Source organism: Ochotona curzoniae, unplaced genomic scaffold, assembly GCF_017591425.1.
Source record: "Ochotona curzoniae isolate NIBS_2020 unplaced genomic scaffold, NIBS_Ocur_1.0 contig_3622, whole genome shotgun sequence".
Taxonomy (NCBI): Eukaryota; Metazoa; Chordata; class Mammalia; order Lagomorpha; family Ochotonidae; genus Ochotona; species Ochotona curzoniae.
In genome coordinates this window covers 19,747,535-19,768,661 of record NW_024465926.1, presented here as the reverse complement: position 1 = coordinate 19,768,661, position 21,127 = coordinate 19,747,535, and the positions used below count along the sequence as shown (strand labels likewise).

General features: G+C 49.1%; 1 protein-coding gene across 2 annotated transcripts; it reads right to left on the bottom strand.

Moving 5' to 3' along the window:
• Positions 1 to 395: 395 nt before the first annotated feature.
• GOT2 (glutamic-oxaloacetic transaminase 2) lies at positions 396 to 19,968 on the bottom strand. 2 transcript variants are annotated; one of them, XM_040982604.1, is made up of 10 exons: positions 19,810 to 19,968; positions 12,319 to 12,475; positions 10,999 to 11,127; positions 9,849 to 9,908; positions 9,306 to 9,467; positions 8,980 to 9,084; positions 5,746 to 5,896; positions 5,195 to 5,360; positions 2,020 to 2,170; positions 396 to 1,588 (listed from the first exon to the last, which is right to left on the bottom strand). In XM_040982604.1, exons 1-10 carry the CDS (start codon positions 19,896 to 19,898, stop codon positions 1,466 to 1,468), a joined length of 1,293 nt encoding a protein of 430 aa, XP_040838538.1. In that variant the 5' UTR covers positions 19,899 to 19,968; the 3' UTR covers positions 396 to 1,465. The 2 variants fall into 2 exon arrangements, with proteins under 2 accessions (XP_040838538.1, XP_040838539.1); XM_040982605.1 differs by lacking the exon at positions 10,999 to 11,127.
• Positions 19,969 to 21,127: the final 1,159 nt, after the last annotated feature.

Genomic DNA, 21,127 nt, shown 5'->3' with positions numbered 1-21,127 from the left:
GAGCCCAGGTGCCCCGATACAGGACATGGGTATCTTAACCACCAGGCCAGATGTCTACTGCACACAGGTGCTTGCCCACTGTAGCTTTTATTTGTATCATTTGCTTGGTTCCTGTAGAAATCTAAAAGTGACTACTTCCCCTCCAACCTTTCAGCCCTGCCCATATGCACAGGGTCACTGGGGAATGGTCCTTGTTCTTCCGGTTAAGGGATTACAGCCACATTCTCAGCACCTTTGGGAGGGCCGAGCTGAATGGCAGGATGGAGAGGAAAACGCCAACTTCGGGAGCAGCTCACATCTGTCCTGGCTCACGGTCAGCTGGACAGGACTCGAGGCTTTCTGCGGTACACCCGCACACCTTCCCCTGCCTCCCGTGAAAGAACAAGCAGACAGTGTTGGATCTACAGTCATTTTATTGTAACAGAGAAACCAGGCCGCGAGAAGTCTACGTGCTCAGAGTGGATGGTGGTGAGCTTTCCGGAGGGTCAGGTCTGCGCTCGTCTCGCAGCACAGCAAGTCCAGAACATCCCCTTCCCTGTGCTACTACGCACCGCCCAGCTCGCGCTGTCGGACGAGGGACCGCATGAGCACAAGCAGTGAAGGGAAGAGGTCCAGTCGGCAGAGGCGGCATCCCCAGAGGAGGCAATGTCACAATCACTGAAGAGGACGCGGAAGTCAAAGCGCTTCCCTAACTCACCACCGTGCTTCCTTCTTAAATAAACCCAGGTGATGTTCTTTCTTCTTAAATAAACCCTGATCGGATGGGTCTGGTGGTCAATTAATCAGTAGAACAGAATGGAAATCTAGGCTAGTTACAGGGCTTTTTGACTAAAGAACAGAACAGCAGTGATAGGGAGGAGAAAGAGTGTTCTTTTTCTTAAATTAGACAAGAAACAGTATGGTTTATTTTTCTTGCTGCAGTGGTAGCGGACTCACTGGTTTCCACAAAGCACAATTCTTGTAATCGGCCTGTTGATGGTTTGCTCCATCACGGGGGGACAACCATGAGGCCACCTGACTGACTGTGACTAAGTAGCTCTCGCAAAGCCTCTATGAAGTGCTGGCTCTGAAGCTGGCTCCAGAACAGCCCCTAGCACAGCACACTGCTTCACTTAAAGCTGCTCAGACGTGGCAATGGCATGACTGACAGGGTTTTTGGTTTTTTTTTTTTTTTGGTGTTATGACTTTCCTGCACATGTAAACTCTTGGAAAAGCTGAAGACAAAAGGACAGAGAGAAAAGTTTGGTTTTAAAGCCACAAAGTTCCAGCCACCAGCCACCAGCCACAGGTACCTCTGCACTATTTCACTGCATGTTCTTTTCTGAGACACAATCCATCGTTGAGTGCTGCGCTGTGCGGTTGAAATGATCCACCACCACCACCATCCACCCTCCCTTGGTGCGAATCTCACAGAGGCAGAGGTTGAGCACGGAAAGGTTGTCTCTGTCTCCTGGCACTGGGGAAGTTACTTGGTGACCTGGTGAATGGCGTGGGCGAGGTAATCCACATTACCAGAGGTGACTCCAGCCACTGAGATACGCCCATCCTTTGTCATGTAGATGGAGAACTCCTTGGTCAGCCGCTCCACCTGCCGAGGGACAAGAACTTGGTATTTGCTGGCGGCCAAGGGCATTTTCTCAGTCTTGATATGGTACACTAGCCAGCTTGCTAATGCAGTAAAAATAACAGAAAGTTTATTTTTTCACTTAAGCTCTTTTCCTACAATTTGACATGCTAGGATAGAGCAAAAGAAGAGAAGGCTTTTTAAAATTGGGATGGTGAATTCTGACATGTGACCAAGTCAAAACCAAAATCCTACACTGAGCAGAGAAGCAGGATAGAGCTACAGACCACGGCTTGCTCTCGTGTTTTCTGGAGAGCCAGCAGTGCTCACTGCACCATCAAAACAAGCTCTGCTCTTCAGAAGTGTAGGCTCACAGGGGACACACAGGGAAGCAAACAGGTAACAACAAACTCTGGACCAACTGGTCAACCACGGAGGAGTTGCAGCCCACTCACCTGCTCAGGCTTCAGACCTGTGAAACAAAACATGCCAATCTGGTCAGTGATGTGCTGCCAGTTGTGGGAGGAGCCCTCCTTCTTGAGATTGGAGACCAGCTGTGTTCGCATGCCGATGATGCGGTCGGCCATGCCCTTAACTTCCTGCAACCTGTGGGGAAAGACCAAGATGTAGTGCCGGCTGGCCAAGCATGGCAAGTGTGTCAGAATTCATGTTTGTTGCCTTAATCCATCTAAATTCCTTAGCCCCTGACTGAGTCACCATGTCACTGGGCAGACAAGAAAGCTATTTTATTGTATTCTGTTTTATATACATATGATATTTTGGGACTAGCACTGTGCTGTGGTGGGTAGTCACTGCTGCGGTAGGAACATCCATCTGGGTTTTGGTTCAAGTCCCAGCTGCTCCACTTCTGAGCCAGCCCCCGGCTAATGTGCTTGGGAAAGCAGACTTCCCCTGGCTGGAGCCCGGCCCAGCCCCTGACCACTGCAGTCATTTGCAGAGTGCACTAGCAGTTGGAAGATCTGTCTTTCCCTATCTCTTTCTTTATATAACTGTCTTTCAAATAAATAAATAAATAAATATTTTAAAACAAACAAAAAAAAACTTATAATATAGTTTTATCAGACAACATTAACATGCTTAATTGAAGCTAAGGCAAAAGCCATGGGTTACACAATAAAATACAACATGATTTTTAACAGGAATGGAATACATTTGCTTGCCTTCACAATGAAGACACTGGCTGCTATGCTCCACGCTAAGGACTGAAACATGGTTCTTACCCTGAAAGCATCACCTGTATGTGAGCAACTACGGCACAAGGTACCCAAGAAGGCAGAGCTGACTCCGTCTGGAGGCCTGCAGAAGGCAGCTCCTGCACACGGCTCCCTTGGTTCAGAACACAACCTCCCTCTGCTTTAGACTCTACCGTGGCCACACCATTCCCACAGCACTGTGGGAACACTCTTTCTGGCTCCCTTGCCAAGTGGACAATTGTTAAAGACATGTAAAGAGTTCCTATCCTCATTGCTGAGCCATCTCTCGACCCGTCTCCGCCATGAGGCCTGGTTCCTAAAGGCACTGAGTGCACAGCCACTGATGGACTTCTGCTCCCTCCGCAGCACCCAGCTGGCCTTCTCACTGCCTGAGAGCGAAGGTCTGACTCCTCACACCCAGCACAGTGCTTCAGGGTAAGCTCAGCTTCTCAGCTGGCTGCTTCCTGTACCCTTCCTCACCCCCGGGGTTTCTGCTAGAGAAACTGGGTGGGGATTTCTGGACAAGCTCTGCAGTTCTCCTGCCTGTTCTTTCTCCCCTGCCCCTCATTTCTTTTGGAAACAATAAAAAGTCCTCTCCGCTCTTTAAGGAACTACTCATACAGCACAGCACTCCTTAGAATCAGGAGTTCTGGCATTGAGGAGATGTGTGTGTTGTTCCCGGGAGTTCCAAACTCCCCGGGGATGGAGAGCACACCTCAGACATCCAGTGGTGTCTACTGTTGACTATTAACGGTATGCTGCAATGAAATACCTCATAGTAATAAGAGAACACAGAAATAGAAAAAAAAAACATATAAAAATAGTGTTAAGTGGGGCTGGTGTCATGGAGAAGTGGGCAAAGCCACTGCCTGAGACACCAACATCCCACGTGGGCACTGTTCATGTCCCGGTGGCCCCGCTTCTCACCCAGCCCCCTGCTTGTGCCTGGGAAGGCAGTTGAGGATGGCTCAAAGCCTTGGGACCCTACACCTGTGAGGGAGACTCAGAAGAAGCTTCTGGCTTTGGATCAGCTCAGTTCCACCTGTCACAGTCATCTGAGTGAGCCAGTAGATGGACTTTCTCTTCTCTTTCCTTCTCTGTAAATATGCCTTTCCAATAAAAATATATAATCTTTTTTTTTTAATGAATCTACCTCTGAATTAAGCAGCTACATGGGATAAACACACAGCAAATCACACCTTCTACTGATATCATGGGTCTTGATGAACTCCGAATTACGCAAGCAGGGGCTGGTACAGGGGCTGGGGAACTGACGGTAAGTGTTTCAGACCAAGAGTCATAGTTTGTGTGGCAGCCACTCTGCCACTTCAGCACAAAAGCAGCCATACACAACTCAGAAGTAAATGGGTGTGGCTGTGCTTCAATAAAACTGTCCTTTCTTTACAATTTATTTTATTTTTATTGGAAAAGCAGATTTTACAGAGAGGAGAGACAAAGATCTTCTGTCCACTGGCTCACTCCCTAAGTGGCTGCCAACGGCCAGAGCTGAGCAATTCTGAAGCCAGGAGCCAGGAGCATCTTACGGGTCTCCTATGTGGGCAGAGCACCCCATGGCTTTGGGCCATCCTCGAATGCCTTCCTAGGCCACAAGCAGGAGCTGGATGGGAAGTGGAACAGCTGGGACACAAACCGGCACCTATATGGGATACTGGCGCAAGAAAGACCAGTACTTTAGCCACTAGGCTACTGCAGTGGGCCCAGTACTGAGTTTTAAAACAATGTATAGGGCCCGGCGCTGTGGCACAAGTGGTTAAGGTCCTCAGCTTGCACGCCCGGGATCCCATATGGGCGCTGGTTCTAATCCCGGCTGCCCCGCTTCCCTTCCAGCTCCCTGCTTGTGGCCTGGGAAAGCAGTCGAGGACGGCCCAAGGCTTTGGGACCCTGCACCCTGTGGGAGACCCGGAAGAGGCTCCTGACTTCGGATTGGCATAGCATCGACCGTTGCGCTCACTTGGGGAGTGAATCATTGGACGGAAGATCTTCCTCTCTGTCTCTCCTCTCTGTATATCTGCCTTTCCAATGAAAAAATAATAAAAATAAATCTTTAAAAAAACAAACAAACAAACAAAACAATGTATATAACCATAGACAAATAACAATGTCTGTGGTCATGTTGTAAAAATGTTTTCTTATGTGGATTATGATGACCATAACTGAGTGACAATAATTTGCAGCACAGCCACTATTTCTGAATCACGTGTTCCGTTTACCAGGAGAGATCACCTTGTGTGTCTGACAGTGTAAACAGAACTTCACCGTTCCCTGCTTCCCTCACTCACGCTGGCATCTGGGAGGTGCTACATGTCTCCAGGAGCCAACTAAACACCAGCTACGGAGGGAAAGCAGTGTGCAGGCAGGCAGGGGTGCAGGGCTGGGAACAGTCAGGAGCCCTTACCATTGCTTTCGCAGATCTGGTGTAGTCAGGATGGTGGAGGCAATCCGGGCCCCGTTGAGAGGAGGGTTGGAATACATGGGGCGGATCAAGATCTTCAACTGAGACTCCACCCTTTTGGCTTCCTCTGCGTCCTTGCAGATGACACTGAAGGCTCCGACACGCTCACCTGAAAGGACAAAGTGGAGCCTGCCTTCCAGCTCCCCAGTCAACATGCAGAAGCAAATCCTAGTTAAATCTGCGGAGGCCCAACAGACAGCTGAGGCTTCCATCCGTGCATCTCCCTATTACGTTTATCTTCTCAGTTCAGGGATCAGCCACTTTTCGCTTAGAGAAGTGAGAATGTTTTCTTCTATGTCTTTCCCAGGACACAGAAGATGTGGCTGAGAAGATCAGTGAAGTCCACGCTGCAAGCCTCTCTTCTCTGGGGAAGGACGGACATGCAGTCACACACACTCGACCTCCCTTTCCAACTCTCTGCCACTGTGGCATTCTCTCCCGAGCTCCTCTTCAAGCTCAGCAGCACACACGCCATGCTGGGGCCTTTAACTTACCATATAAGCCCATGTTCTTGGCGTAAGACTGGCAGAGACACACGTTAATGCCCTGTTCAATGAAGTGGCGGACAGCCCAGGCGTCCTTGTCACCATCACCACTGGCAAAGCCTTGGTAGGCCATGTCAAAGAATGCAAACAGATTCTTTTTCTGGGAAGGAAGAGGAGAGCCCAGCTTCAGGCAGTCCGTCGGGAGAGGCCCGGATGGCTATCTCCGTTTACTGCCCCCACGCCCACCTCACAGAGGCAACACCCTTCTGCCCCAGATGCAGTTGGGAGACGATTTAATTTTCCTAGTTATCAACATATATATTTTTTTAAAATGTGGGCGATATGACTGCTCAAGAAGATACTCAGAAAATATGAATCTCAGTTTGCCCAGAAGACTGCTTAATGGCACAGGAAGCCCTCTGAGGCCAGCAGTGGTCGGCTTAATTATTTCTGACTGTCAAACCCAGGACCAGCAGCAGCCTATTCTGGGGTTAAAGTGACCCTGGCATAACACGCATACTCATGGTTGATGGACAGCCTCAACAGAACCAAATCACCAACTCTTACAAAAAAAGTTACTTCTTTGAAAGCCAGACAGAGACACAGAAACCTTCCATCTGCTGCCTCATCCCCCCAGAAGACTGCAACAGCTGGGCCTGGGCTAGACAGAAGCTCAGAATCAAGAACTCCTCCTGGGTTTTGACATGGGTGACAGGGCCCAAGCATCGGGACATCACGTGCTAGCCTGCCAGGTACACCAACAGGAAGCCGGAACAGAAGCAGATCAGCCAGGACTCAAAGCGGCACCTGACGTGAGTTGTGGGTGTGGCAAAGGGCAGTTTAACCCACTGTGCCCCTCATCTTTATATAAAAATTTCTAAATTTATTTTCATTTTACTCGAAAGGCAGAAACACACACAAAAACAAGTAGACCTTTTAATCATTGGTTGATTCCCCAAGTGCCTGCACCAGCCAAGAGCCTGGAACACAATCCAAGCCTGTCATGTGAGCTATCAATGCTGCCAAGCATCTGAGCTATCAATGCTGCCACGGCATCTATTATCCGGAAGCAAACAAAACAAAACAAAAGAAACAAACAAAAAACAGGAAAGGGGACATGAAAAAGTATGTAAGCTCAGATCTGGAAATGTGTTCACTTTCATCGTTCTTATTCAATACAATGCTGAAAGTACTAGTAAGAGCAATCAATGAAGAGAAAAAAATAAAGGGCACCATAAATTAAAAAACGGAATCAAAACATCTGTACTTATAGCTACAGATGACATGATTCTTAACAAAATTATTTGACAGAGAAAAAAACAGAGAAGGAGAAATCAAGAGAGACCCTCTACCTTTCTGGTGTGCTTACTCAGTTATATTTTTGGGGTCTGGCACAATAGCCTAGTGGCTAAAGTCCTTGCCCTGAATGCACCAGGATCCCATATGGGAACTGGTTCTAATCCAGGCTGCCCCGCCTCCCACCCAGCTCCCTGCTTGTGGCCTGGGAAAATAGTCGGGGACTGCCCAACGCCTTGGGACCCTGCACCTGTGTGGGAGAACTGGAAGAAGCTCCTGGCTCCTGGTTTCAGATTGGCTCAGCTCTGGCTGTTGCAGCCGCTTGGGGAGTGAACCATCGGACAGAAGATCTTCCGCTCTGTATATCTGACTTTGTGATAAAAGTTAAATAAATCTTTTCTTTTTTTTAAAAAAAGCTATAGTTTTGACAAAAACACACACTGGAGAAAGAATAGTCTTCAATAATGGTACTGCAAAACGAGACATACAAAGAATGAAAAGTAGAGCCCTATCATCATTAAAAAAAAAATCAATTCAAGATGATTCATAGACCTAAATTTAAGACTTGAAAGTATGAAACTGCTAGGAGAAAAAAGGGGAAAAATTTGAAGACACTGATACAGCGATGACAGTGGACTCTGAAGCACAGGAAATAAAAGCAAACTAGACAAATGGCATAGTAAACCCAGAAGCTTCTACACAGAAAAGGAAACAACAGAGTAAGGCAAATCAGAGGCCAGCGCTGTGGTGCAGGTTTTAGTTCAGGCTGTTCCACTTCCGATCTAGCTCCCTGCTCTTGCACCTGGGAAAGCAGCGGAGGCTGCACCAATTCCTTGGGCTCCCGCACCCACATTTAAGACCCAGAAGAAGCTCCTGGACTCGGATGTTCCCAGTTCTGGCAGTTGCAGCCATCTGGGGAGTGAATCGGCGGATGGAAGATCTGTATTTTCCTCTCTCTCTCTCTCTCTCACTCTGCAACTCTGCCTTTCAAGTAAAATAAATAAATAAATCTTAAAGTATCCTTAAAAAAAGATATATCCAATAGAATATAAAGATACATCCAATAGAAAGAGCTATCCAATTGGATAGATATATCCAATATCTGCCAGCCATTTACTTGAAGAAGGATTAATATTTATATCAGGATCTCAAAAAAAACCTAAACAGCAACAAAGACAAACGATTCAGTTAGGAAACAGGCAAAGAACTGGATAGGTAGATCTTAAAAGAAATATACAAAAACATTAAAAAAAAAGTGTGGTAATTAACCATCAGGAAAATACAGACCGAAACCACAATAAGATACCATCTTATTCATATCATATCAGATATAACTGAAGTACAGGTCAAACTGCCACCTGAGACGCTGGCATTCTACACAAGTGCTGGTTTGAGTCCTGCCTACGGCCCTTGTGCTCCAGCTCCAGGTTAATGCGCCTGGGAAAGCAGCAGCTCCTGGCTCCTAGCTTTGGCCTGATTGATCAAGCCCAGCCAGGTACAGTCATATGGGAGCAAAGCAGTGGACAGAAAGTATCTCTTTCTTTGTAACCCTGTCTTCCAAATAAATACGTGACTTTGGGGAAAAAAAAAAAAGTGTATAAAAGGACGAACAAGCAGCTAGTGACCAGAACAAGTGTAGGTGTAACAGGAGACACTTGAGGCCAGCTGCCTACTAAACAGGTTCGGCAACAAGTCAGGCCAGAATTCTCAACATCTGGGCTGAAAAAGAGATGTTCTTTTTTTTTTTTTTTTTGCACTGCTCATAAATCATTAATTATTATAGAACTGCTAACTATGCAAACAAGTCTTTCACTGGCAGCTTCCCACAGGTGGAAACTTTCTGAGGACTCAAGGCTAATTCACACCATGAAGATTCTGTCCCGTTACTAAGCACCCAAGAACGAGTACGAAACACAATACTGCCCCCCATCGGCCCATCCTCCTCACCTTCACCACTGCTGCGATTTCCTTCCACTGCTCAGGGCGAGGGTCCACGCCCGTGGGATTGTGGGCACAGGCATGCAGGAGGAGGACACTTTGCTCTGGAATTTTCTACGGAGAAGAACAATCAAGACATGCCTTGGCTTGTGGTTTTAAAGGAGATGATATACCCGACATGGCACAAGTCACTGTCAGACAAGTATCAAAGACAATCCGAGCTATGGGAATATCTTAAGTCAGATACTGGGACCTTCAGGGAGCTGTCCGATGCCCGCCAGGAAGTTTATTCCTGGCTGCTCACTCGGCCCTCCCGCCTGAAAGCCCGTACTTACTGAGATGTCCTCCATGGCACCTGTGAAGTCAAAGCCGCAGGTCTTGGGGTCATAGTACCGATAGCCCTGCAGCTGCATGCCGGCATCCCTGAAGATGGGGGTGTGATTTCCCCAGGATGGTTTGGGCAGAAAGACATCACGGCTGAACTTAAAAAATCTTTGCTGGAAGATGAGCAGAAAAGGAAGAGGAAAATGAAGGCAGGAGAGGCGGAACAAGTTGGCCTATTTTCTGAGAAGACTTTTTCCTCCACCAAAAACTCTGATGCAGCAACAAGACTGCCTGGTTGTGAGAATGTGTGTGAACCCCAATTTCTTCCTTTGTGCAATGGGTAACCTGTACCTCCCTCATACAGTTTAGAGAGTTAAAACGCAATTGCTTCTTTGTAACAGTGAATAAAGGGAAGTCATTACGGCTTCCTTGACTCTCTCCAAAATATCTTCACCGTTCACAGAACGGGGTAGAGGAACTCTATGTCTGGGTCCACGGTCACAGACGCACCCAACAGGCAGCCCTGACCGCCCCAAGGGAACTTCCACACTCACCAGGAAACTGGCTCCGATTCTCAAGGCCCCTGTTCCGGAAATGGTCTGCACGGTGACAAACTGGGGGAGAGATGGCCGTGGTCAGTGACATGCAGCTCTCCCTGCACAGGCCCCGCCCTGAGAGGCCCCGCAGGCTGCCACGGCTCACCAGGAGCATCCCAGGCTGGAAACGCCCGAGATGGGCATGAGGCTTTAAACTGGCCCACAGAAAGGGATAAAGGAACCATAGGGCATTCAGAGATTTCCTGCTTGTTTTAAAAGGCACTTTAGCCCTTTAAGACTTACTAGGGGTCAAACAGGGGGAGCCCAACCAACAACCTTCTTTGACATAGTTTGTCTCTGCGAACACTGGCACAATGGAAATAAAAGCCCAGCCGCAGGTCTGGTAGCATCACTGCCTACAAACCAAATCACAGCAGAAATGAAAACTGCTTTCAAGAGGGCTAACAGGCAGTTGTGTGGATAGCAACCAAACTTCATTCTGCCTGTGACTTAAGATAATCACTACCCTGGGGTCAAGGCACTGTGCTTTTTTGGGTGAACAAACTTAATGTGTGAGCGTACCAAAATGATCCAGATTTATCTGGGCTTTTTAGAGTGGGAGGGGGAAAGAGAACATTCACTCAATTTTTGTAATTTGTTCACGTTATTTCTCTCAGATTTTTCCAAAAAGTCATACAAATATAGTCATTAAAAACTGTTTCCTTTTCACCTGCAAAGAAAGCAAGCCACGAGGCATGTGGAGTGCTTCACAAGCTGGAAGCAGGGTGGCCAGGCAACTGGTCCCAGCCCCATGGTACCGGTACCCTGGACCTTGTTCCCTTTTCAGGTCCCTGATCCTGAGCTGGAAGTTTAGCACCCAGTGTGGGGGCAAATCACAGGCCTAAACCTAGGCAAGCTCAGCATTCCCAAAGCATACTCCTGCAAAACAACATAATCACATAAATAACCACAGTAGAACCAAACCTGTCGGTCCAATGATCACTACATTTCCAGGATTACCAGAGCAATTTCGAAATTGTGAAATCTTGCGTAATTGTTGCTGGCTTACTATTTAAAGGCGTGATTACTTCAAGACAATGCCCATACACTCTTGGTTTCAAGTATTTGAAGTCTGTGGACATTCCAAGTTGGCCCCTGCTCAGCTTACCCGGCCACTTTTCAGCACTTCGCTGTTCTCGCCCAGGGCTAGTTCCGCGGATGCCTTACAGAATTCAGCCAGGCCCCCAATGGGCAGGTATTCCTTGTCCAAACCTTTTGCAGCAATTTGAGCCTCTGCCTAGACAAGGGAAAATACAGCATTTTACTTTCTTCTCTTTTCCAGAAATTACTATTTAAAACTTTATAAATTACTTTTTGGGAGTATGTTCTTTTCTATTTTAAGTTAATGTTAAAGAAAGACAAACAGAATACTTGGATTTAATATCACAGAACAACAACAACAACAACAACAACAAATCCATCATTTTTTTCTCTTTTTTAAAAAAGATCTATCCCAAAACTGGTTCACTCCCAAATGGCTGCAATGGCCGGAGCTGAGTCAATTTTATCACAGGCGCCTCTTCCGGGTCTCCCTCATCTGTGCAGGGTCCCAAGGCTTTGGACCGTCCTTGACTGCTTTCCCAGGCCACAAGTAGGGAGTTGGATGGGAAATAGAGCAGCAGGGACACGATGCACTTCCCATACAGCTAACATAAAATGGCATTTGTGGAATGCATAGGCACAAGGTTTAAGAACAACACCTAAAGTAGATGTAAGATGATAAGACCAAATGCACAGAGGCAGTTCAATGTTTATGTCAGGCTAAGAACTGCAGAGGGAGCAGCAATGGGCACCTCTCACGTTTTGGAGGCAGAGGCCTGGCTGTCCCTCATTGGCTGCGTGGCTCTGGGCAGCAGCTTGTTTCGTCTTCCTGAGTCCCAGCCCCTCACCTGTCAGGTGGAGAGTCACTGTTTCTGAGCGCTAGTGAGGTATACGCGATAGTGCCGGGTTATGTTCTGGCCCGCAATAATAGCTAACACTATCTGAGTAACTTCCTAGTTCAGTGGAGATAAAGGACAGGACGTGCCTGAACACGAGGGTTTATAAAGGCAATCCAGAGGGGAGAAATGGAAATGACACTAAGTTCCATCCATAAAGGACTACTCCTCCCTCTGTTTAAATCTTGGTCCTTTTGCATAGCCTCAGATTTAAACATGACACCACCCCTCTTTATAGACTGTCACAGACCTACAGAAAATTCAGTCTTAGAAAAGACCATGTAGTTGCAACTTGACTTGAAAATTGGAACAGCTGGGACTTGAGCCTGGTGCATTATGGGACGGGGGTGTTCCAGGGGTGAGACCTCAACTGCGGTGCCAAACTCCCCTTCCCGAAGCTTTCATTCTTACATCTAGGACATCACCATTCTCTCTGTCCCTCTCGGGGAGCTGCCTTCAGGCTGTTCGTGTCCCCGACTCGGCAAGCTTACCTTCCGCACGCTGGGAAGCACGTAAGGCTTCCCGTTATCATCCCGGTAGGCGCCAACGCCCAGATTCATCTTTTTGCTGTTTGTGTCTCTCTTGTAGGCTTCTGTAACTCCCAGGATGGGATCTGGGGGGCCCATCTCCACATGAGCCCACCAGGAGCTGAAATGAGAATTATACCTGCTACATTCTCAAGGTCAGGGATGGTTCTGAGTACCAGAGGTCCACTCAGACAAATATTGGCATGTTTACTACACACAGTGTACCGCAACAAAAGTTACTTAGTTTAAATAACTAATGATACTAGAATCAATGACAGAGAAATCCAACTGAATATTTTTGTTTTTCAAGGAAAAAGAGATAGAGCATTGTCACAGAGAAGTCTGAGGGCCCTTTACAACTCTTCAGTACTGGGGAACTGAAAAGAGCCTTTACTTACCCAGCGTGACTATTAGTATTTACCATGTAAGAAATGGAAACACAATATCTACTTATTTGAAAGCATCAACCTAGAAACACATAGAAAGCACCCACAAATTACATCCAAAATTTATCATGAAAATCCTTTTGACCTTGCAACCATGCAGACTTCCTGAGAGACAATTTCTACTGTACAAAGTGTCAGTTTGTTTCAAATGTGACAGAGCAGCAGGCAGGCAAACACAGAGCGCACACCGTGTCTTGGGTTTATAGTAACAGAACAGAATTTGGACAGAAGCTATGGTGTATCAACATTTCAACAAAGTTTGCTGAACCTTGATGGGTTAGTTTCCTCGGTTTAGCCATTAACCAATGACCTAACTTGCAACACAAAAACCATTTTTCCCCACTTTGTGGGCAGTCTAGATATTGGAGATTCTGTTTTTATTAGAAAACGTGTCTATGCTTTATGTGAATTATCAAAAGATTTATTTGAAAGACAAAGCAACAGACAAGAAATATACAAAGAGATCTGGTTAACTTCCTAAATGACCACAGAAGCCAGGGCTGGGCCAGGTGCCAGAAACTCCACCTGGCTGACATGTGTGGTAGGGACTCAAACACTTGGACCATCCTCCCCTGCTTCCCCGGCGCACTGTAGGGAGCCAGGACAGGAGAGCCGCAGTCTAGGCAGCTGCACTACAACACCCACCCATCTTATTGAACCCAAACCAAAAAACTGTTTCTCACACACGGAAGAGCCAAGGTTCCTTGCATTTGTATGTTTAATTTTAATGTTTTGTTGACATTTTAACTAAATAGGTAATCAATGGTGATTTCTCTGAGGTATGCCCATTCCTATCTTCATCAAGTGACCAAATATCATTTATCTTTTTAAGCTTGGATCTCTAAGAGTGGATCTGAAATACAGAAAACACAACTTGGCTTTTATTTTTAAATTTCCTAGTGGTCCTTTGGAAAGTACTGTCCCTTCTTCCCATAAATAGCCTCCTGCCAGAATGGATACATTAATGTATCAGACTGAGGCCCTCACCCCCAATAAAAACTATTTTTATGGGGAAAAAAGAAGACCATTCTACCCCCTTTCTTTGGGGTAAATAAGCAAGAAGCTTTTCTTTCTCCTCTAAATATGAGAGGAGGGAGGGGGAGAGGAAGAGGGCAGGAGGCAGAGCAGGGAAAACACCCTTCTGTCTGTTGTTTCAGTCTTCCAATGCTGACTACCCAAGGCAGGAACAGAACTCGGGTCTTCCTGAGCTGGCCTGGTGTGAGTACTCTGCTTGAGCCACCCTGTTGTTGCCTGTCAGGGCCTGTGTCACCAGGAACTTGGAGGCAGGGGCCGGAGGTAGGCACCACTCCTACAAGCTCAAGGGTTTTATTTTTTAAAAAAGATTTATTTATTTTGAGGTAAGTCTGGCCAGAGGCATCGGTATCTGGATCCACCAGCCATGTGGCTGTGGCTGGGGGTACCCGTGCTGGCCCAGGCTTCCTGCTTGGGATCCTGGCTCCCCATCCACCACTGCTAGGTGGGGGTAGGATCCTGGCCTTTTGCGGGTCTGGAATTACTGCCTAGGGACACCAATGGATACGGTCACTGAGGAATGAATCCTGAGGGACACCCAACACAGAGCCACTGTACTTGCAGGTCAGCGAGGGGACTGAAACCTGGTGGTTTGGAGCAGAGAGACTTGAAGATCTTTATGGGTCAGACTGATGCATCAGCCCACATGGAAATCCTGGGTTGGGCTTGTCAGCGTGGAATACAGCTGACTACCACACGTCAGTGCATACACAAGCCATGCCTGGGAGCCGGTATGACATGGCTGGGTCACAACAGACGGGGCCATGACATCAACTAGCACGCAAGAACCAGGTCCAGGAGTGGATCCTGTGGAGGATATGGAGGCCAACCCTATGGAACCACAAGTCCCGCTGCTTAGCTTGGGAGTTGGAATGATGGGCATGAACATGGAACTTACCAATGCTCATTGGTACTGGGGCTGGGAGCAAGTGGGGCAGGACCAGGCTGCAACACCTGCATGAGCACCCTAAAACAGGGTGTGGGGCAGGCTGGGCTGCACCAGCTCATACAAAGGCCAGGACAGATGGGGCAGGTCATGTTAGGTAAGGGACAAGCACAAGTGAGATTAGGGCCTGGGAATGGCCCAAGTGGGGGAGCCTGGGAAATTTCCCTAGTGGGTCACACCTCCTGCCAATGAGCACGTGGTCCAGGCCTGGGTGCTGGGCAGGCTGGGCAGGGTAGCTCCATCCTGTGGTAAGTATGTGAATTGGTTTTGGAAGCGGTTGGAGTGGGCAGGGCCAAGCAAACCATTGCCCACTGGCAAATGCAGAAGCCAAGATAGAGTGCAGGTCATGCAGGGCCAGGGTGCAGCACCTGCCAGTGAGAGCTGGAATTAGCAGCCAGGACGGGCCAGGCAAGGCTGCAGCATCTGAAGACAAAGGTCAAAACAGGGGAGAGGCTATGCCAAGCTAGGCCAGAGCAACCACTGGCATGCATGGGATCTGTGCCGGGATCAGGCCTGGTTGGGGAAGTAAGCAGATGTCCTGGCTGGGTTGTGGGTCCCACTGGTGAGTGTGGGGGCCAAAGTGAGGGCTGCAGTTTGGTCTGGACATGGATGCAGTCTCCCTCAGCTGGGTGTGGACTGGGTCTGGGGCATGCAAGACTGGGTTAGACTCTAGTACCCATGGCAGCTTGTGAGAATCAGGATGGGTGTAGGACGGGTTGGGCTAGGTCTCTGTCCCTGCTGAGCCAAGCATGCGCTGTGTCTGGGTAAGGACCAGGTTTGGCTGGGTTGTAGTACCCAACAACAATAACCGGAATGGGTGAGGGCTGGTTAGGAAAGGCTAGGACAGGAGGTGGACTAAGTAGGACAGACCCATGGACCCACCAGTGTAGACGGTATCTGGCATAGGGAGAGGTTCTGATGGAGGAGCTTGGCAACTCCCATCAGGACACAGTTCCTGCAGGTGAGCACAAGAATCAAGAAAGGGAATAGCCCAGACGAGGCCAGGTTATGGTACCCACGGGCTTACATTTGGCTCAGGTCTGGGGCAAGCCGAGTCTGCTCCAACTAGGCTTCAGCTCCCATTGGTTTGCATGGGGGACGAGTGTGCAGTGGGCAGGATAGGACTGGACTGCAACACACATTAGTTTGCATAGAAGACAGAGCTGGGGACTGGCATGGTAGCCTAGTGGCTAAAGTCCTCACATTGTGTGCACTGGGATCCCACATGGGCGCCGGTTCTCATCCCAGCAGCCCCCTGCCTCCCATCCAGCTCCCTGCTTGTGGCCTGGGAAAGCAGTCGAGGACGGCCCAAAGCCTTGGGACCCTGAACAGATGAGGGAGACCTGGAAGAGGCTCCTGGCTCCTGTCTTTGCATCAGTTCAGCTCTGGCCATTGCGGCCACTTGGGCATTCCAGGAAGACACTTAAGAATGAAAAAAGAGGGCTCCGCATGATAGCTCCATGAGCTAATCCTCCCCTTGCAGGTGCAGGGAGGGCGCTGGTTCATGTCCTGGATACTCTACTTCCTTGTTGTAGCCTGGGAAAGCAGCAAAGGCTGACCCAAAGCCTCGGAATCCTGCACCCACATGGGAGGATGGAGAAGCCCACGGAGGTAAAGGATTGAGTCACTATGCTGGCCCCCAAACTGCATTTTTTAAAAAATTATTTTTGTTCAAAAGGCAGATTTACAGAGAGTAGGAGAGACAGAAAGATCTTCCACACACGGGTTCAATCTCTCAATACTTTGCAATGTCTAGAGCTGAGCTAGCAGCCAGGAGCCTCTTCCGGATTTCCCATCTAGGTGCACGTGTCCAAGTGCTTGGGCCATCGTCTGTAGCTTTCCCAGGCTTGGACTGAAAATGGAGCAGCTGGGGCTTGGTGCAGTAGCTTAGTGGCTCAAGTCCTTGCCTTACACGCACTGGGATCCCATATGGGTGCAGGTTCACATCCTGGCGGCCCCGCTTCACATCCAGCTCCCTGCTTGTGGCCTGGAAAAGCATTCAAGGACAGCCTGAAGCCTTGGGACCCGGCACCCATGTGGGAGACCTAGAAGAAGCTCCTGGCTCCAGACCAGCTCAGTTCCGGCTATTGCAGCCACTTAGGGAATGAATTAGTGGGCAGAAGATCTTCCTCTCTGTATGTCTGGCTTTCCAATAAAAATAAATAAATAAATAAATATATACTTACATATTTACATAGTTATTATATACTTATATACTATGTAATATCTATCTATCTACCTACCTACCTACCTATCTATATAAAAGGAGCAGCTGGAACACAAACTGGCATCCGTATGGGATGCTGGACTACAAGGTGGAAGATTAGCATGCTGAGCCACCATGACAGCCCCCCAAAAACTGTATTTCAAACACTCTAAGTATAGGAACAGGGGTGCTTAATTTGATTAGTCCTACATGAGCAACCACGTTTCAAGTCATCAATGGCCTTTCTTATTCTCTTTAAAATTGCATAGAAACACACTGTAAGTACCTGATGCTTTTGCAGGCATAGCTTTAGAGCAAAACAAGAGTACTCCAGGGGCAAAGCTGATGCTGATAACCTGTGACCCACACAGGGACTCCTATCACTGTACTTTGAACGTAAGTACAAAGCTTCAACATTGAGCAATATTGACCAACCAACCAAAAGATGTTCAGTACAAAACATTCAGATAAGCATTTCCAGGCCAAATGCCTCGCAATTTCCAGGAGGCTTAAGCCTGCTCAGTGTTGTGCAGTTTTCAAAATTCTTTTCCATCACATCTTCTTATAGGAGACTCAGAAGAGCCTCTTGGTTCCTGGCTTCAGATCAGCTCAGCTTTGGCCACTGCAGCCAATTAGGCAGTGAAACAGACGATGGAAGATCTTTTCTCTGCCTCTGTGTAAATCTGCCCTTCTAGTAAAAACAGATGAATCTTAAAAAAAAAAAAAATATATATATATATATATATATATATATATATATACACACACACACACACACACTTCCACAATGGACGGAGTTTTTATTGGAAAGGCAGACTAGATGAACAGAGAGGAGAGACAGAGAGGGAGATCTTCTATCTACTGGATCACTCCCCAAGTGATGGTCTGGTACCTGGTGCTATCATCCAACCATGCGGCAGTGTATAAACCCCAAGCAGTAGGTTGGTACTGATGTTATCTTTTTTTTTTTTTAAAGATTTAAAGATTTATTTATTTATTTTTATTGCAAAGTCAGATATATACAGAGAGGAGGAGGGACAGAGAGGAAGATCTTCCAGTCTGTTGATTCACTCCCCAAGGGACAGTAATAGCTGGAGCTGCGCGATCTGAAGCCAGGAGCCAGGAGCAATTCTGGGTCTCCCAGGTGGATGCAGGGTCCCAAGGCTTTGGGCAGTCCTCGACTGCTTTCTCAGTCCACAGGCAGGGAGCTGGATGGGAAGTGGAGCCAGGACTCCAACTGGGCACAGCACCACAGGGGGTGGCTTACCATGCACATCTCAGCAACAGCCTTGCACTTTTTGGCCTAAGACACAGCATTAAAATATTCTGGTTTTGTTGCTAAGCTAAAAGTCGGCGCTTAAAATAAGCCTACACGTCTGACACTGTTGTTCATTGTTAAAACACAAAAGTAAGGACTCTGCTCTCCTTAAACTTACATTCTAATGGGGAAAAGACAGGAAAAAGTAAATGAGTCAGCCCCAAAGAATGCCTGGAAGGTCACACCCCGCAGGGATTTTCACTAAGCCCTTTAGCTGACGCCCCCCCAGCCAAATCCCTTGAAACAAGGAATTACTTGAAGATTATCACAGCGGGGAAACATACTGGTCCACACTGTTAGGGACCCCTGTTTTGTCCTTCACCTTGGCTGCTGCTGGTAGAACTCCTTGTCTATGAGGCCCACTAGGTTGGCAGGCTTAAAGAGCAAGCACCGTGTGCCAGGAAGGACCCAAATCAGGGAGAGCAGAAAGTGTCAAAGCTTAGGCGAAACCCTACTGCCCCAGCCAGCCGGCGCTGGCAGAGGACAGGCTGTTCTGCGGGCCTAGAGCAAAGGCCAGCGCGAAAGGGCAAGGGAAACCGCCCGCAGTTACCTGCCTGGAGAGGGGGCGGCGGTTTTAAAACTTGGTTGGTTCCTCACCAGAGGAACGAGGCACTCGAATCCCTGAGAAAGTTAATCCCCTGGCTCAGGTTTCCACCGGAAAGAACTCTGTGCGCTTTTTTTTTTTAATTTCCCTTTTGCATCCCCCATCACAGTGCCAAATGACACCTGTGCTCTGGGCACCAAGCCTGTCCTTCCCACAGGCTTGTTCGAGCCTCTAGGGCCGACAACTGGACCAGTGCCCGGCTCTGAGGAAGCAAGGTTAAGAAAGATCTACTGAATGAAAGAGCACAGTTAGGGATGCAGAGAACAAGAGTTCCCTCCAACTCGGGGCTTCAAAGGATTTAAAAAAAAAAAAAAGCATGAAGCTCAAGACAGCTGGACCTCCTGCCTGAAGGCCAGACCGGGTCCCTGGTGGTGTTGGTGGGGGTGGGGGTGGTCACCGCGGACTCGGGCTGTGACATGGACAGAGGATGCCGCACGCCAAGGTCATGGGATGCAGCGTGGAGGGCGAGGCCTGAGCGCGGGCTGCGGCCCAGCTGAGGCTGCAGCCGCCCTGGGGAGGCCACGACAGGTGCGCACCCCACCCTCCACCCCGATGGCCTGTCAAGGACACACGCGTCCACCCCGGCCTGCCCCCCAGCACCTCGGCCAATCGGCGCGAGCCTGGCACCGGGGCCGCCGCCCGCGTGCTCTCCCCTCACCCCGCCGCCCCTCGTCCTCTCCAGACCCCAGAACGGGTGGGGAGCCTTGGTGCTGCTGCAGAGGGCCACGCTTCCTCCCACCTCCCTCCCCGCCTCTCCTGAGGTGCCCGGCGCGGGGAAGGATGCGGGACTCTGAGGGTCCCTGGGAGGCGCTCAGGACGCTCCGTGCCTCGGCCGCACGGCGCAGGGCAGCCGGGGGTCGGCAGCACGTCCTGGCGCAGCCGCAGCCGTCGGTCTCGGCTTACCTGGCTCTGGCAGAGGCTGCGGCGGCGAGGCCTGGGTGGAAGGCGGCGGGCAGCGCGGAGAGGGCGCGGGCCGAGTGCAGCAGGGCCATGGTGGGCAGCGGGGGCAGCAGGTCAGCACCGAGGGCGAGCGGCGGCACACACGGCGAGGCGCGGGCGCACGGCGAGGCACGGCGACGTTCCCCCTCGCCGGCCTAGAGCGGCCAGCGCCGGGCTGCAGCCGCGTCACAGCGGCCCCTGGCGGCCGGCGGTGAGGCCTGCGCGCAGGTCTGGGAGAACCAGGAGTGCGCGGTTCCCCACCGGCCCCGGGGTGGTGAGAAGGGGGTCGCTGGACACACGCTGCGTTCCCTCAGTCACTCCGGCCGCCTCCCCGAAGAGACGGCTGGCATGATGCCTGTTTGAAAGATGGGGCAGGAAAAATTGACACGAGTGAAGCCGGTGCTCAGTGCTTTGCAACCTTTAAGATGCAAGGTCATAATTTGGAATACCAAACCATCACTTTGTTTTGCAAAATGCAACTCATCTGCGCTTCTTACTGAATATTTCCTTATCTCCATCGCGGAGAGGAGAACTCGTATGTTCTATGAGCATTTATGAAAGATTAAATGATATTATGTGTAAAAAAACAAAACAAAACAGGATCTCATTTAGTAAGCACAAAATAAGCTCGTGGTTACTAAGGACCGCATTGGTGGATGTCAAGTCGTTTACATTAGGACTGGAAAGGAATAGAGCAGGAGGGTTTGGCGTGGCAAATCAGTAGCTCCTTGCAGCCACTGTTTATGAACTATCTGGCAGTTTTTCCAGCAGTCGAGAAAGGACCTAGACACGCACACTGCCAGCGCTGCCTTAGGAACAGCAGGGGCTGGATTCTGGGGACCCTGTCCGACAGCAGAAGGCATGTTCTGAGCCCCCAAAGAACAGCCCGAGGTCCTGGCTCATGGTCCCTGAGACAGGCGTCTCCTTCCGGTTGCATCACCAAGCCTCTGTGTGTGTGTGAGATTCATCGGAAAAAGTCCGTCCCCCCCGGGGAGGGAGTCTGATACAGCAGGTAGGCTGCCCAGGACACAGGCTTGTCATCAGAGTGCCTGGTTCAAGTCCCGCCTGCTTTACTTCTGAGTTCCACTTCCCGCTGCTGCGGTCCTGGTCCCTGCCATTGCCTACCATGTTCTAGACCTGGCTCAGCGCTGGCCCCCGGGGGACTTTGAACAGTGGACCAAGATAAGATAGATCGTTGGCTCTTTCTCGGCTTCAAGTGAATAAAAATTAAAAACAACAAATTAAAGTATACCCACTCATGGTAATTACAAATAATTTAATA

Bases quoted from the DNA above. Each gene is read 5' to 3' on its own strand.
- GOT2 (XM_040982604.1), bottom strand. From the start codon at position 19,898: ATGGCCCTGCTGCACTCGGCCCGCGCCCTCTCCGCGCTGCCCGCCGCC. The intron at 9,468-9,848 runs GTGAGTGTGGAA...CTCATCTTCCAG, and splicing joins GAATCGGAGCCAGTTTCCTG to CAAAGATTTTTTAAGTTCAG. The intron at 2,171-5,194 runs GTAAGGGCTCCT...CTTTCCCCACAG, and splicing joins CCAGATCTGCGAAAGCAATG to GTTGCAGGAAGTTAAGGGCA.